This window comes from Terrapene carolina, unplaced genomic scaffold (genome assembly GCF_002925995.2).
Source record: "Terrapene carolina triunguis isolate 2854851 unplaced genomic scaffold, T_m_triunguis-2.0 Scaffold111, whole genome shotgun sequence".
Classification (NCBI taxonomy): Eukaryota; Metazoa; Chordata; order Testudines; family Emydidae; genus Terrapene; species Terrapene triunguis.
Genome location: NW_020664462.1, coordinates 3,237,044 through 3,254,311, shown reverse-complemented (window position 1 = coordinate 3,254,311; position 17,268 = coordinate 3,237,044). Strand labels below are relative to the sequence as shown.

At 48.7% G+C, this 17,268-nt stretch overlaps 1 protein-coding gene across 1 annotated transcript in view; it reads right to left on the bottom strand.

Annotated features, from left to right (window-relative positions):
* Positions 1–6,833: 6,833 nt before the first annotated feature.
* MYL3 (myosin light chain 3) overlaps positions 6,834–17,268 on the bottom strand; it is a 45,054-nt gene continuing 34,619 nt past the window's right edge. The window contains exons 4-7 of the mRNA XM_026652143.2: positions 17,028–17,201; positions 12,949–13,026; positions 12,479–12,514; positions 6,834–7,661 (exon numbers count right to left, since the gene is read on the bottom strand). Coding sequence (XP_026507928.1) covers positions 12,486–12,514; positions 12,949–13,026; positions 17,028–17,201 — 281 coding nt within the window. The 3' untranslated portion in view covers positions 6,834–7,661; positions 12,479–12,485. The remainder of the gene's footprint in view (positions 7,662–12,478; positions 12,515–12,948; positions 13,027–17,027; positions 17,202–17,268) is intronic.

Genomic DNA, 17,268 nt, shown 5'->3' with positions numbered 1-17,268 from the left:
AGTGAAGGCAGGGGGCTGGACTTGATGACCTTTCAAGGTCCCTTCCAGTTCTAGGAGATAGGATATCTCTATTTATTGTGGGTTAGTTTTGGCAGATGCCTAGAGCTCAAATCCTGTGGGGCTGTGTCTACACTGCAAAGCAATAGGGCTTGAACTCTGGGTACTGCTTTGACGCAGGCTTGGACCCTCCACCCTTGTAGGGTCCTGGGTTAGTATGATTTGTGTGTAGACGGAAGAGAGGGTTAGGCTTAGTCTTGAGCCTGAGTTCGAAAAAAGGAATTACATTGCAGTGTAGACATACACTTAAGTGTCACACCAAACTAGGTCCCTCCTGAAACCTGACCCTCTTTCTCCAATTCCACTCATCGTAATACAGTACTAGATAAATGTAAGTTATAATGATTCTTTATTGAAGCACTATTGAAGTTCCATCCCAGAAGCCTGCCCTTCCCATGTGGTTCTTATTATTCCTATTATGGCAATCAGGGCTCCATTGTGCAAAGCGCTGTACAAACACAGAGCAAAAAAGTCAGTTCCGGCAGCAGAGGATTTAGGAACAGACCCTCAAAGGTATTTTGGCACCTAACTCCCTTTTATTTCACTGGGAGTTAGGCGCCTAAGTACCATTGAGGATCTGGCCTTATCATCTCAGCATAAGATGAGAGACAAGAAGTGGATGCACCAAACTGATGAGGGAACCAGGGAAACAGTTATGAACGAGGCCCTGAGAAAATCTTGGATTTTTTTCCCCCAAATGCACAGCAGTGTCGTGGCTAACAGTTTGAATTTCACGGGCTAGGCACAGGCGTTGAGTCCTCCCCATTCCCTGAACGACTGTGATTTTTTTGCAACAGCAGGGAGGTGGAAGCGGGCATCCCAGCTTCTGCTGAGGCTGCAGCTACTCCTGGAGGGTTAGTGGTCCCATCCAGGAGTGGTGCGGGAGTGTGGAGTGCTGGTTCTATCTCGGGGGGGGGGGGCAGAGGGCGGGTCTCACCAATGGCCAGGGTGACGAACACCACCAGCAAGAACCAGCTTAGTGTGTAGATGAGTGAGTCACATGGTGCCAACCACTCCAGCCCAGCCTAGGTTGGGGATCTAGGCCGCTCCACACTCAGTTCCAGCCCAGGCTGCCTCTGCTGCTTCCTGTCCGGCCAGCAGGGGGTGGTGCTGACAATGCGGTGATCGGGAGGCCCGGCCCAGCTCGGGGGAGACACCGCAGTGCTGGCTGGTGAGGAGCTGAGATAGGGATCCATCTGGCTACCCCAATCCCTGTGCTGGGGCAGGGCCCCCCCCACACACAGCTGCTTGTGTTCCAAGCTGCAGCAGTGCTGGGTACTGCTGGCTGCAGCGGTGGGATGGATCCTGGTCTCTTTGCTTCTTGCCAGCTGGTTCTGTGGTATCAGCACCCCCTTTTCCCTGCCAGCCAGCCAGGAAGCAGCGGTCCGGGCCAGCGCTGAGCACCGAGCAAGTTGGGCCCCGATCCCTGCCCTGGCCCGGCTGGTGCCACATGGCTCATCTATGCAGTGAACTGGCTTTCGCTGCCTATGCAGGGGGTGTTTGTCACCTTAGCCATCAGTGAGACCCACCCCCTGCCCCTCAGGATAAGACAAGCAGAGGTGGGATAGCGCCCGCCTCCCCACCCCTCTCCAGGAAGGAATCAGCCTGCTAACCCCGCACGAGCAGCGTCAGCCTCACAGTATCGGGCTAATTTCGCGATTTCCACACGATCCATGACATCGCATTTTCTCAGGCCCATAGTTCTGAGCAAGGGAAGCCGAGTGAGCCCTGCCAACCAGCCGCCTACCCATTGGCAAGTGTTCCGTAGGCAGCACGGCAAGGCGAGTTATCAGGCGAGCCGCACACAGCGTGGCCCAGCAGGTTTGTTACATCCTGCAGCAGCATCTGCACGAAGAGCTGTCATACTGAACACTGCTGCTGAACGGGACAGGGTCAGTCCAGCAAAAGCGCCGGCGGTCAATGGGCTCAAACTGCCCAAACACCTAATGTCTGGTGCTAGAAAAATCAACAGCGAAGGCGGCGGCCCAGACAGTCAGTCCATTAGCAGCTTAACCACAGCAGATGTAAAGCCACCAGCTCTACTCCCAAGTCTCCCAGCGCGCCAGATGCTCCTGCTATAAAAAGATCGGCAAGAAACTTGGCAAGTCTCCGGGCCCCATTTTAGAAAAAAAGCAACATTCTCCAGATAGGATGTTGTTTTCTTAAGGGGGGGGAGGGGGACCTTGTTTGTTTATTCTTGTTAACTTATGAGTGAATCTTGTGCTCATGAAAGCCAAACGCTGTAACAGCACGTCCTGGGACAAGCTGAGCGCGGACTGAACACTAGGCAAACGTCCAGCCCTCTCCCACACACGGCTCGGCCAAGTCGCCTCAGCGCAGCACCTCCGGCTATTCCAGTCCCGTTCCCACAAATAGCTCGGCTGATGCACATCACCTGGAACAGCGCCTGCTGTTTCGGTCTCGCCCCCTCACCCTGTTCTGCCAATTCACCTCCTTCCTCCCCGACCTCACGACCTCCATCAGTCCAGCCCAAGGGCCTTGTGACCGCCCCCCTCCCGAGAGCCCTCTGGTGGCCCAGGGCGGCCCTGCAGCATCCTGCCTCGGTTCCCTCCATAGCACCACAAAGGCTTATGGGTGGGACTTTTCGGCGCCTAGAAAATTACAGGGGCGCGAGGTGGGGAGATGCCTAAGCTAGTCAATGGGGAAAGCCCACCAGAGGGGGGCGCCCCAAGCCCCACCCCACTCTCGGAGTTCGGCACCTAAGTCCGGACCGCCAGGAGGTGCCTAGGTCTGCGTATGTATCAGAGGGGTAGCCATGTTAGTCTGGATCTGTAAAAAGCAACAGAGAGTCCTGTGGCACCTTTAAGACTAACAGATGTATTGGAGCATAAGCTTTCGTGGGTGAATGCCCACTTCATCAGATGCATGTGATCCACAAACCAGGGGGAAGATGAGCGTTCGGGGGCTGATCCAGTCGGCGTGCCCGGAGGGCGCTCACCCTGCCGGGTCCTTCAGGAGAGTTCACACAAAGCAGCCGGGGGTTGGAGGACCACTTCCCTTATAACCTGGTTAGGTTACTCGGGTAGGGCGTTTGCCACGTCCCCCAGGTCAAGTCCCACTGCTACCTGATGGGGAGCCGGGATTTGAACAGGGCCGCGCTATTTCTCGAGTGAGTCCCTAACTAGAGTCATTCTGACTCATTCTCTGGCCCAATTAATATTTAATTATTCAGTTACTTAATTAAAATGCACCAGCTTCAGTAGGAGAGACTGGGGGAGCCTCCATGGGAGAATATCACCGGGTTTAGAGCACTTACCGCTGAGGTGGTAGATCCCAATTCAAATCCCGCCCTGAGGTGGAGAGGGGACTTGAATGGGGGAGGGTCACCCACCCCCAGGGATGGGTCTCCCACCCCCAGGTGAGTACCAAACACTGGGGTAAAGGTTATAAGGGAGCTCTTCCCCTTCCCCCTGCTCAGCTGTTTTGTGTTGAACCTGCCTGAGGGGCCCGATCCAGCGGGTGGCCTCTGAGCACACCTACCGGGTCGGGCCCCGCATGCAGCGTAGACGGCCGAGCGCCCGTCTTCCCGGGGTTGTGACTAGCTCTGGGGCCCAGTCGGGAGCGGGGCGCCTCGAGAGAGGCAGCAGCGCACAAGCCCAGAGGCAGACGCATCGGCGCCTAGGGAACTTTGGCTGCAAACACTTAGGCGCCAAGTGAGGTTAGGTGTCTACAGCATTCGGCAGGAGTTTTGGGGCGACTAAAACTGGGCCTCGGGCACGTAAACCTGAGATTTAGGTGCCCAGGGCCGGCTCCAGCATTTCAGCCGCCCCAAGCAAAAAAAAAAGCCGCGATCGCGATCGGCGGCGGCAATTGAAAAAAAAAAAGCCTAGAGAGAGTGAGGGACCTGCCGCCCCCGAATTGCCGCAGGTGCCGCCCCTCTCCCTTGGCCGCCCCAAGCACCTGCTTGTTAAGCTGGTGCCTGGAGCCGGCCCTGTAGGTGCCTAAGTCTAGGGTGTAGTAGCCAGTGTACCTTTGTGGGTCCCACCCTATGTGCCCAATACCAACAACCCATCTTGGGGTCTGGTTTAGTCACCTAAAATTCAAAATAGACACAGAAGGCCCTCTTCTGAGCAGCCGCTCCCAGGCCTGTCTCCTCAGAGTCTGTCCCTGCACTTTATCACTGCAGGACCCCCAGACTTTTCCACCTGGAGTCTGCCACAGGCTCACAGCAGCCAAGTGACCCTCCCAAACCCTTCTGCCAGCCAAGGGTCTCCTGAAGGGGTCTCCGGAGCAGAGCAGCTGTGGCCACAGCTTCTTTTCTCTGTTTCCTGGCCCCTTGTGGCTCTGAAGAGATACCAGCTGTTCCCTAGCACAGTGGTTTTCAAACGTTTTTCCTCATGACCCAGTGGAAGAAAATTGTTGATGCCCGTGACCCAACATAATTATATCTTTTGACTAGAGTTTTCATGAAATCATAAGATTGCAATACATTCCAGCTTACCGCACTTTACATAACACTAGACACTGGCCTTAGTAAGCCAATGGTAAGGAGTGTGGGAGGTGGCCTAGGGTAGGGCAGAGGGTGAGGGCTCTATCTGGGGCTGAGGGCTCTAGGGTGGGGCCGAGGATGAGGGGTTCAGGATGCAGGAGAGGGCTCAGGACTGGGGCAGAGGGTTGGAATGCGGGGGGAGGGGGAGGGGGTGGGGCCAGGGATGAGGACTTTGGGGTGCAGGCAGGCTGCCCCAGGGCTGGGGCCAGAGGACTGCCCCTAGCCCTCTCCCCGCCGGCAGCAGCTAGTTCCGGGGAGGGGCTTCTCTCTCCCTCTGCACGGAGCTCCGGGGGAAGGGTCCCTCTCTCCCCACGGGCAATGAGCTCTGGGGCTGGGGGAGAGGCCCACAGCAGCCCTGCAAGCCCCAACTTGATCTCCTCCCCAATTCCCGCCCACCCTCTACCTCTCTCCTCTCCAGTTCCCTGCTGCACGGCCCTTTAGAGCTGCTGCATGGCAACGATCATTATGATTTGGCTCAGCGCGGCGACCCAGTGCCTGACGTTCCATGACCCAGTACTGGGTCACGACCCGTACTTTGAAAACACTGCCCTAGCAGGCCCCGTTAAAAGGCTTTTCATGAGGCACAGTGGGCTGGACCCAGTCCCTCTTCAAGGGCCCAGCTCTGCCGGTGCTCACAGCTCCTAACGAGCGATGCTTCATGGTTGTCCAGTCCTGGGCTCTCACCCAGTTCTGCCAATGACCCTCGGTCCTTTCCTGCAGTGTTACCTGCCCTCATGGTTTTATTGAGAGACTCCTGATGTTTGGAGTTTTCTTAAAGTTCCAACTCCTGGAGTCAGTTGAGTGTGTCTGCACACTAGGGTGGGAGGCCAAAGTTTGGATTTTAGTATAGTTTTGTAATCTGCACCTTGAGCTCAGCACTCCCTGGGGCCAGAAGCATCCTGACTCCTGCATAAAAAGGACACCTACCAGCAGCGATCATCAGCCCTTCTGCAGTAACTGAGAAGTCCAGAGTCCTCTCTGAACCTGAGGCTCATTCACAGAATTATGAGTCACCATCTTTTAGTTAGCTAGTGAACTGTGTCCTCAAGCCAGGGGGTCAGGGCTTGGGAATTTTATTACCTGTTGCCCATTAAACCTGTGGAGGGTCTTACCACCTTATCCCACTTGTGAGTGTTTGGGGCTGTACTGAGCCCAGTCAGCCACATCGCTAACTGCTGCACAGAAGATATCGTGGTCACAAGTCATCAAGGGCCCCTACAAAATATGTGCACCAATGAGATACTCATTTTCATTGGTTATATCAGGTCACATGACTGGGAAACGTCACAGGTATTATCAGCGTGGGCACGGTGACCCTGAGAATGTTCTACCCTGTTAGGTTATATTTCTCTCCTGTGTAATATAATGACTTTGTTCATGTTTGTGTTATTTCTTGGAAGTCTCCAACTCTCTGGAATGTAAGTCGGGGTCACCCTGTGGTGAGAATTTTCCTCCCAAGCTGCTCCGGTGACCCTGCCAGGAAGGAGCAAGGAGGGAAGGGAAGCACTGCCAAATAAATGCCAATGGAAAGAGAATAAAGAAGGTACACACTGATGTTTGGGTGGCAGGATCCGGAAGAACCCAGGCCTGTCCATCACAACCTGTAAGCAGATTGGCATTTAAGAAGGTAACTGGGTGGATAGGGGGTACTACATATGCAGCTTCGTCAGTGCCGCCAAGGTTCTATCACTTGCATGGGTGGCAAGTATTTGCAAAATGTTTTATATATAACAGTGCATAGCAAATTTCATTGTGACCTAAATCATTTTGGGGGCTTGTCTAGAAGGCATCTAAGTGATGTTTTGTCTCCCCTTGGAGAAAATGGCTAAGTTTTATCTATTCAGTTGGACCTAAGCAGAATCTCAGCTCTAGATTCAGATCCAAGTTTGCAGCTTGAAACTGTACAAACCGGCTCAATAGATCCATAGGTTTTAAGGCCAGAAGGAACCGCTGTGATCATGGACTCTGCATTCCTGCATAACACCGGCCATAGAAATTCACCCAGGGATTTCTGCAGTAGAGGGAATTAAGCTCTAAAATGTACAAACACAGAAGCCAAATGTCCTGCCATCAGATTTCGAATGCATCTCAAATCACCACGTTACGGAAGGGTTGGGACCATGATTTTATAATGCCCATCATAGAAATGAGAAATTCAGACCCCCAACTGCAGTTCAGACTTGTGGCTTTAGCTATCGCCCCTCTCTAATACACACTTACGCACACACGCACACAATGCAGCAAACAAGGAACAAAGACCCCCACACATGAGAAAAGAATGCTTTAATGAGAAAAGCTACAATAACAAGAGGCATGTGTATTAGAACATTCTCCAATCTGAACTGGGGTAGATGTTTCACTTACTCCATCATTCGGGCTGTTGAACTGGAAGAGACCTTTATGGACAAGGTGGACTTTGTGACACCTTTTAACTAACACAAAAACAAGTTAAAATGCTCACACTTCATGCCAAAAAAGGTGCTTTCTTCAGGTTGAAATTAAACTTGCACCTTCTACATCCCAGAAGTTGGTGCATTAGGTTGCATTTGATGGTGTATTGGTGGGTATTACGCATCCCTCCCCCACATTTCCTCAAGGACCCCCGAGAATATTTCCTGCACACCAGAGAGAACTTTACACTAATCAGTGTTAATTCCACCTATTCCATCCCACTTGTGAGCTAACTTTGAAGCCTCAAATTCCTCCGGACGCAACAAATGCAAAGAGATGGACACAGTTGTGTTAGGGGGGGAAAAATCTCTGCTAAATTTCAGATCTTCCAGTTCTTTTTGGTATGAATTAAGTGAAATATCTGTCCCCCCAGCCTATATGTATCAAGTCGCTGTTTTCTCTCTTGTATCAGAGAGCAACGAGAGTGCCAAGGTACTCATAATTCAGACCCCAGTTCCTTCTGGTCGCCACATTTCTGTAAAGGCCACCCATCCTCCCATGGGGAAAAAAAATTATCCAAATAACCTCAGGGTTGGGACATTTTGTAGCTTTGTAACAGGAATCTGGGCTGGAAAATGAAGAGCCATTCCGTTACGTCGAAATCCAAGGCCAGCATCGGGGGTTCGTCAGAATCTGTCTTGTCCTAAAAACAAAGTTATTTTTAAACACGAGGGGGGAAAAAAAACAGCAAAAAGCAAAGCCCCAACCAGCTCCAGATTCTCTTGGATCTGCACTCGGATTATCAGTAATGAAACATCACGTGCGTCTGACGAAGTGGGCATTCACCCACGAAAGCTTATGCTCCAATACATCTGTTAGTCTTAAAGGTACCACAGGACTCTCTGTTGCTTTTTACAGATCCAGACTAACACAGCTACCCCCTAATACTTGACATCAAATTGATTCTCACTCTAGTGTTATTATTTATATTGCAGTAAGGGCCAGAGATTGGAGTTCCACTGTGCTAGGCACTGTACAAAGTGAAAGACAGTCCCTGCCCTGAAGAGCTTAGGGTCTTAAATAAAAACACAGAAAAGGGAATAGAAGAACAAAGAGGCAAAGTGACTTTCCCAAGGACACATGGCAACCCAGTGGCAGAGTCAGGAACAGTGAGTTATAGCCCAGTGTCCTATCCTCGATACCATACTATCTCCCTATCTCATTTCTTATATTGCACTCATTACTCTTATCTGACCACACTTTCCATCCCACAGAGAGGGAACAGCATTGCCTGTGCCTTGTACCTTTTCTGAGTTATTAGCGTAAGAAGTGAAAAGAGCATCAAATCTGGGAATGCTTCCCTACGGCCAGGCTGAATGTGAAGCAACAAGAGCTGGCTGAGAGCCAGAAAAGCACTTGGCTCAGAGATCTAACAAAATAAACCGAGGATTCACTAGCAGAGTATGTAACAAATTATACTGTATTATCAAAAGTTTGCAGCAGCCGGTTGGAGAGTAAGTGGCGGGACCAGTCTGTGATTGAGAATAAAGATGCAAACAGGCAAACTAGTTGTGATAACCAATGATCATAAACAAGAAAAACACAGATCACTTAAGCTGCTACATTTGGCTTCAGATCCATGCTTCCCTCGGTGCTTGGGATGGTCAGGCCTGATGCTTTGGTTTGACCCATTAATCAGAGCCACGCTCCTAATTCAGATTCAGATCTAAATCTCCACAAAATTCAGATGGATTCATATCCAGGGTTTGGAGTTGGCTTGTTATACGGTTAGGGGTCTGTTATCAATTTGGGCTCCAGATCTGAATTTTCCCAAAGCTGCGGTGGGGTGGCACGCATTTGATTTGGGACTATCTCTAAATAATAATCATGATAGCTGTGGACACAGTCCATTCTGGATCTGGGCCGGGTGGACTTAAACGCGCTAGGCATTAGCTAAAACAGTGTGTATGTTGGGATCAGAGAGAAAGGCCCGAAAGAAAGAGAACTGGACGGTGACAAGAAAACAGCAGCTGTTTAAAGCCAACTCACATTTTGGTGGCAAATTATATTTTGGAACAAAAGTACTGGAGACCTGGCCTTGACTCCTACGCAGATGAACTCACTCCCTTGGGCCTCAGAGAACACAAAACCAAAACGCTACTATTTTGCTGTCCTATCACCGTGGGCTGTGACAGTGTCAGATCTCACAAGCTAAGCAAAGTTGGGCCTAGTCAGTACATGGGTAAAAAAATAAACCAAAGCTGAAGAGAAAGGAACTGGTCCAAATGAAGCCAGTCTCTTTCCTGGCCTATCAGATCCTTTGCGAAATAAATGGGGTGGTTGGTTCTTAGGTCAAACTTTTCCCATGGGCTGTCAAGATATATATACTGGGATAAGACACTCAGAAATGTTTTCCAGGAAGGGATAAGAAAACCATGGGTAGTAAATACTGGAAATGAAGTTCAGCCAGTTTGGAACGGCGAGACTTGGGTTTGGGGTACTTAAGCTCTGTTGTGGTTTGGAGAACACATTACTGAACGGGAGGCCAAAGGTACTGCCTGGAACAACTGAGGGCTTCATCCGGAAAACTGGGATAGCTGCCCATAAAGGTGGAGAATCAGTGTTGTGAATGGCCAGTGATACGCCTGAGAATCTGGGTTTAGATCCATAAGCTTGAGTAACTTCTTTCTATTTAGACATCCTTTTTCGTTTACCCGTGACTTCCTCCTAATCAGTTTCTTCTCGTCTTCCCTACAGGGAAAGACTATGACAGCAAAGCAGGGGTGAAAGTAAAATTGAGCTTTTACCGGAACGGGGCCAGCTCTGCCCCCTCACCCCCGCAGAAGGGGCGGGGCCTCGGGCAGAAGGGGCGGGGCTGGGGTCAGTGTCCACCAGCCAGCCCATCTGGGCTCGACCGTGACTTCAGCAGCAATTTAAAGGGCCCGGGGCTCCGGCCGCCGCTGCTGCTACTGCAGGGTCCTTTGCCGGGGCAGAGCTTTAATGTCGCTGCCTCTTTTACGACCCTCATCGACGGCCCTGCCGGGTCATCGCTGCCCCTTTTGTGCCCACCCCCCCATTGGCGGCCCTGCCGGTAGGGACCCAGCAGGGCCGCCAATGAGGGACGCAAAAGAGGCAGCGATGTTAAAGTGCTGCCGGGGCAGCGCTTTAAAGTCAGCGGTACGGGCCGGTACTGGCAGCTACTTTCTCCCAGCACGCCGTACCGGCCCGTACCGGCTTACTTTCACCCCTGCAGCAAAGCCTTTGAATTACACAGCTATATTTTCTAAAGTGACGAGTGATTTTTAGGGTCCTCAGTTTTCAGGTGTCCAGCTTGGGACACCTCTAAGGGGCCTGATTTTCAGAAAGTGCTGAGCGCCCATCTTCTGAAAGAGAGGCCCTTTTAGGGTGTCTCACATTGGACTACCAAAAATGTAAGCACCCTAAATCACTGAGTTTTCAGAAGGTAGGTCACAGGGTCATTGTACTTTAGTTCCAGTGCGGTGTGGAAAATTATGCGTAACTCCCTTGAACGGAAGTTCTCGGCCGAGTTCCTCCTACAGCCCACTGAAAATGTTCATCCCCAGTGACTGATCATTTGCATTTCACACAATGATGGGTTTTCCAAGCCCAACTCAGAGACATAGATTGCTTCCATGCTCCCCCCATCCACCCTCTTCTCAAAGGCCTATATTATGGCAGCTAGTAAGAGATAAGCCAAAACTAAGGGTGAGTTTCATTTTACTCCCCCCAAAATTGGTGGGGTGGGTGATCAGACAAATGGTTCTGAATTGGGCCTCTCGTTATCAGGGTAACGGGGATACATTATTTCCAGCCTCTTGTGCAATAAACTATCGATTTAAGAGCTGAAAATCTAGCCCTGAAAGATCTCGCCTCTGAACAGCCCTCACACCCAAAAGTGCTGTTTTCCAGAACAGAGATGGAAGAACAAATTGGAAATACAACCCTGGACAAAACTGAAATGAAAACATAGCTTCAGATTTCATCATAAGAACATAAGAACATAAGAACGGCCATACTGGGTCAGACTAAAGGTCCATCTAGCCCAATATCCTGTCTACTGACAGTGGCCAATGCCAGGTGCCCAAGAGGGAGTGAACCTAACAGGTAATGATCAAGTGATCTCTCTCCTGCCATCCAGCTCCACCCTCTGACAAACAGAGTCTAGGGACACCATTCCTTACCCATCCTGGTTAATAGCCATTAATGGACTTAACCTCCATGAATTTATCCAGTTCTCTTTTAAACGCTGTTATAGTCCTAGCCTTCACAACCTCCTCAGGCAAGGAGTTCCACAAGTTGACTGTGAGCTGTGTGAAGAAGAACTTCCTTTTATTTGTTTTAAACCTGCTGCCCATTAATTTCATTTGGTGGCCCCTAGTTCTTGTATTGTGGGAACAAGAAAATAACTTTTCCTTATCTACTTTCTCCACATCACTCATGATTTTATATACCTCTATCATATCTCCCCTTAGTCTCCTCTTTTCCAAGCTGAAAAGTCCTAGCCTCTTTAATCTCTCCTCATATGGGACCCGTTCCAAACCCCTAATCATTTTAGTTGCCCTTCTCTGAACCTTTTCTAGTGCCAGTATATCTTTTTTGAGATGAGGAGACCACATCTGTACGCAGTATTCAAGATGTGGGTGTACCATGGATTTATATAAGGGCAATATTCTCCGTCTTATTCTCTATCCCCTTTTTAATGATTCCTAACATCCTGTTTGCTTTTTTGACTGCCGCTGCACACTGCGTGGACGTCTTCAGAGAACTATCCACGATGACTCCAAGATCTTTTTCCTTATTCATTGTAGCTAAATTAGCCCCCATCATATTGTATGTATAGTTGGGGTTATTTTTTCCAATGTGCATTACTTTACATTTATCCACATTAAATTTCATTTGCCATTTTGTTGCCCAATCACTTAATTTTGTGAGATCTTTTTGAAGTTCTTCACAGTCTGCTTTGGTCTTAACTATCTTGAGCAGTTTAGTATCATCTGCAAACTTTGCCACCTCACTTTTTACCCCTTTCTCCAGATCATTTATGAATAAGTTGAATAGGATTGGTCCTAGGACTGACCCTTGGGGAACACCACTATTTACCCCTCTCCATTCTGAAAATTTACCATTTATTCCTACTCTTTGTTCCCTGTCATTTAACCAGTTCTCAATCCATGAAAGGACCTTCCCTTTTAAGGTTGACCGTTCACAAGGGTATTTGCCTTGTGATCTCCTGAAAATGATCTGAAGGGGATAAATATCCCCAGTATATAAACTGAACAATAGATACCACCTCACAGTGGAGGGCTAGCTGGTCAGGCAATTCTCCTCAGCATCCAGGGCATCTTAGACCGTGGCTTTGGAAACAAGGTCTTTGGAGAAAAAGGCTGAGTTCCAGCTACATGTGACCCCCACACCCCCAAGATGAGGAGGAGGCTGAAAAGCCAACAGGGAAAACTGAAAAAATGATGGGATTGAGGGATGAAGAAGGAAGAAGCTCACCTAGTGTTCAGCTGGTCATGATGTGCTTCACAAAAGCTGGAATGAATAGAAAGAGATCGTTTAGCATCTATTTCCTTCACTTCGGGAGCATTCTGCATCTGTTCAGCACTGTTGTTATTTAATTCCATTCCCCTCTCATCGTTTTGCATAATGAATGCAATTTAGCTTTGTAAATAAGCCCCCAGGTGCCATGGTGACAAGTGCTCTACAGATCCTTAAGTTAATATCTACAGTATGTTCTAATGGCCTCTCTAGCCCATATCTGAGTGGCCAGCCCCAGCTGCTTCTGCGGAAGAGACAAGGAATCTCATTGTGGACAATGGACTTGAACTGGATCGTGGCACCCAAACTTTGGGGAAGGTCAGATCCAAATCATAGCTTTGCGGTTGAGGCCCATCGTTGAGCCAAACTTTCGCAGGCTTATTGACACCAAGCCTTGTGAGATGAATCCAACCCTAACCACCTCGTACCTTCATAGTTGATACAACCATTGGCATCTTCCTGGCCAGCCATTAGCTTATCGACCTCCTCTTCACTCAACCTCTCACCTGGATAGAAAAAAACAAATTCCTGCTCAGTGTTTAGGAGTGTTGGTCCTGCTTTGAGCAGGGGGTTGGACTAGATGACCTCCTGAGGTCTCTTCCAACCCTAATATTCTATGATTTTATGTGTCCGAACCATCGCTTGGGTTGGGTAGTGGTGACCGTCCAAAAACTGCCTACACAATAACAGCACCTTCTTACTCATCTTAGCTGCTATCTGTCTGTTTTTCTGTCTTCAAATCAAACTTTTCAATTCTCCCATACAGGTGTGGGAGAGAATCAGATTCTATGCTACCTCGCATACCTTCTTCATTTCACGCTGACGATCGAAGTAGCAAAAAGAACCCAGATGAAATAAGGTGTTGTTAATGTGCGTTTTTAATACTTGAGAAGTGCGCAGGTGCTATGGTGATGGATGCCACATAAGAAAAGAGAGAGAGATCGAGATCCCAAGTTGAGTTTGCAATGTTGAGTGTTAAAAATCCACTTTAGGGCTTGCAAACGGAGGAAATTTGATCTAAAAGCCAGTGACTCTGAACAAATGTGGAAATCCTCACCATATCATTTTCACATTATCACCTTTCTAAATATAAACATACTTTAGGGGCAAAATCTTAAAGCCCTAAGGTCCAGATTTTTAAATGTGTTTAGGCACCTGACTTCCACTGAAATTAATGAAATCAATTAAAATCAATGGGACTTTGGCATGAATGGGACCTTTTCCCTCAGTTATCACTCAAGGAAAACTCATAGTAAAGTCACTTCAGTTTAGCTTTGAGTTTTAGATCCAGGAGGGATCCAAGATGTAACCCAGGACATCTGGTCTTTCAGGGTCTGCTCCCACTCCCACTGAAATCAGTGGCACAACATATATTGATTGAAATGGTGCTCTTGGGAGCAAAGCATGGAGCCATCTGGAGAGGTAACAGAGACTAATTTATAGAAATAATGTATTTTAGATAGTACTAACTATGGTTATGATTTACAATGTTGCCAACTCTGACAATTTAATTGTGAGTATAGTTTTCTTAAAGCCCCAGCTCTGGGAGTCCTGTGATTAAGTGAGAATCTCAGCTCTCGTTTTTTTCTAAAAAAGTGAATTTCTAGTTGTAGGGAAAACCCTAAGAACAAGACCCAGGTTAACCTAATTGCTCTGAGACCAGAAGACAAATAAAAAGAACCTAGTTTATTTTTTTTTTAAATCTCATGTTTTTAAACTGATCTCATGATTTTTGAAGACTTCAGGTTAGCAACACTGTGATTAATATTTTTATGGTAGTGCCTAGGGACTGCTTAAAAATGCGGCCGCATTGTGCGCGGTGTTGTACAAAGAGTAAGAGACAGTCCTGGCCCCAATAGTCTAAATAGTAAGACAGATTCAGGGTAGGGGACAAGGAGCATAACATACAAGTGGGGTGATCATTTGTGATGGTCGGCAAATGTCATGTTAGTGCCACGATTTTTCTTTTGAGTTCTGCTGTGTTAGAAGGGGATCAGAGAATGGAAAGGCAAGGGGCCGGAGATGACTTAAAGAAGGAGGTCCGGGCAGGGCAGAAGGGGGGGGGGGGGAGAACGTAGGGCAGTTGGAGTGAGGCTGAAGTGAAGATATTGCGGTAGAAGGGTTGGGGAGAACAATCAGTCAGCACAGGGCACAGGCTGTCCAGAGTCCAACCTGTAGGAAGCATCCAGATGACATCATCAGTGCCTGGCCAATCCCTGCTACAGTTTCTGCACGGGCTGCTACTCTACCTGGCCCTGCCCACAGAGCGGGAGGCTGGAGCGTGGGTCCTATTGCCTCCGTAGGCTGGGAGTTCTCCCCTGTGCTGTGCTGGTTCTGTGGGTGGGCCCCATCTCCCCTCACCTTCCCCCAGTGCTGCAGAGCCTGCACAATCTCTCCTGACCCTTGGTTTGGATTGAACTTTCCTGCCCAAGTGACCACAACATGAGCTGAGCATTGAGCCCCTTCCCTAGCTCCCGGTCGCACCTCCCTGCCCCCAGCCTGCCATGGTCTCTGCCCCTGCGCCCATTCCTGGCTTGTCTGCTTGTCTCCCCCTCGGCTTCCCTGCACCTTAGCACGTCCCATTTGAAACTGAAGACTGGTGCGGTGTCTGCTTTAAAATCTGAATTCTTCAGGGCGGCCCCATCACAACGGCACTGGACCAATCTGGATTTCAATGCTGGTGTAAACGAGAGCAGAGTCAGGCCCATGGACTAGTCACATGACGAAGGGAGCTTCTTCCTCTCTCTGGGCCCCTGTTTCTTCTCCCAGCCTGTGTCTGTCTAGTCTCTTTAGAGTGTAAGCTCTTTGGGGGCAGGGGCTGTCTCTTTTATTGTGAATGGGCCCCGGACTTTACTGGGACCTTTAAAGCAACCCCATAGTAGCAGTATATAATAATCACCTGTCGCAGGCCCACAATGAGCTGTCTAACAATTTTACCCAGCTTCGCATACCTGTTGCAATGAAACTTCAAAGTCGGACGCTGACAGAGCTGCCCACTGGTGTGCAGAACGGGCCAAATCTTCAGCTGGTATCAACTGCTGGAGCTCCATCGAAGCCAAGGAAGTGACACCAGTTTTCACCGGCTAAAGGTTTGGCCCTGCTCAAAAGTCCTTTGAAGTCAATGCAAATCTTTCCAGTGACTTTCGTGGGGTTTGCTTAAGGGGCTTATTCAGCTCCATAGGTGAGACTGCCAGGAAAGTATGTTGCAATTAAAGTGTCCATGATTGTGAAGTCACACTCAACAGGTTTTCTATTAACTGCTTAATGGGGAATTGAAAAGCTTTCCCCCCTGACATATAGAGCCAAATACATGCAAAAAGCCACTTCAGATCTGCTAATCAGTAACAAGAGACGTGTGCAGATTTAAAAATGTTGGTGTCAACCTATTTTTCAGCTGGAAAGTGAAATTGTCAGGTAGCTTTAGCCAAAAATATAGATGGCATTTAAAATAAAATATACTGGGCTGGCTTCACCGCTGTGTTAATCCAATTTTACACCATTGATTTTGAGGGCATTGGGCCAGCTGGTGGAAATCTATGTCATTCCACTGAACCCAGATTTACACCAGTTGGGGCTCTTAGACGTCTTAATCTGAATTAAAATGTACTGACTTTTTTGCTAACTCAATGATTTTCCTTTGGATTGAAATATTCCCCATTGGGGCTTGAAAGCCAGACATTACAGTGTTATGCTGGGGCAGGAGAACCAGAAAGGGGAAATGTCTAGCTAAATTGACAAAACTGAGCAAACTAGTTTCTTTGTCCAAGATGCTTTGAATGGACGCAGCTCCCCTGACCTCACTGGCATTGGGACCACTTGCCTCGGCACTGAATTTGGTCTAGTGTGACCAGATATCAAGTGTGAAAAATCAGGACGGTGTGTGTGGGGTGGGGGGTGGAAGGGGTGGGGGGGTAATAGGTGCCTATATAAGCCAAAGCCCTGAATATTGGGACTGTCCCTATAAAATCGGGACTCTGGTCACCCTAATTGGACCCCAAAGTAAACAAACAGCGTATATGGTGAAAAGGGAATTTGACATTTAAAATTCTATTTTAATCTTGTCAAGTGTCATTAGCAGAGATGGACCTAAAATGGAATGACTTCACCATAAGTCTATGCAACTAAAGAAAAACAACAAAGACACAGATGAGTTTTTCACAGTTTACAAAGAAAGTGTCTTCCAGAGCTGGGCAATTCTTTGGCCATATACATTAACAGTTATCAGGGGGAATAGAATGATAGAGCTAGAAAGAGAGAACTCAGAACTCGGAGAGAGAGAAAACCTGTGAACATTTGAGCTGAAAGACAATGATCCTGAGCTGGAATCATTTTAGGACTTCTTAGAACCCCTGCCACTAGACGGTGACATAATCATCCCAGATGCTTGAGTGCACCTGTCTTTCTGTCCAGCAGAGAGCAGTGGTGCACATTCACACCAGTCGGTAAGTTACCAGCTGTGTTGAAAAGACCTCAAAGTTGAAATTATATGAAGAAAGCTTCTTCTTACCCAGGGTAGCCAAAACATGGCGGAGCTCAGCACCCATGACCGTTCCGTTCCCCTCCTTGTCAAACACCCGCAGGCCTTCCACAAAGTCCTCATAGGTGCCAGTGTCTTTGGTCTTGGAGATGTGCTGGAGCATGGGCAGGAAGGTCTCGAAGTCAATCATTTTGCTGTTCATTTCTGTAAGAGCACAGGTTCAAAAGAAAGATGTGAGAGATTCTTTGGAGGCGGAGGGGCTCAGGGCCAT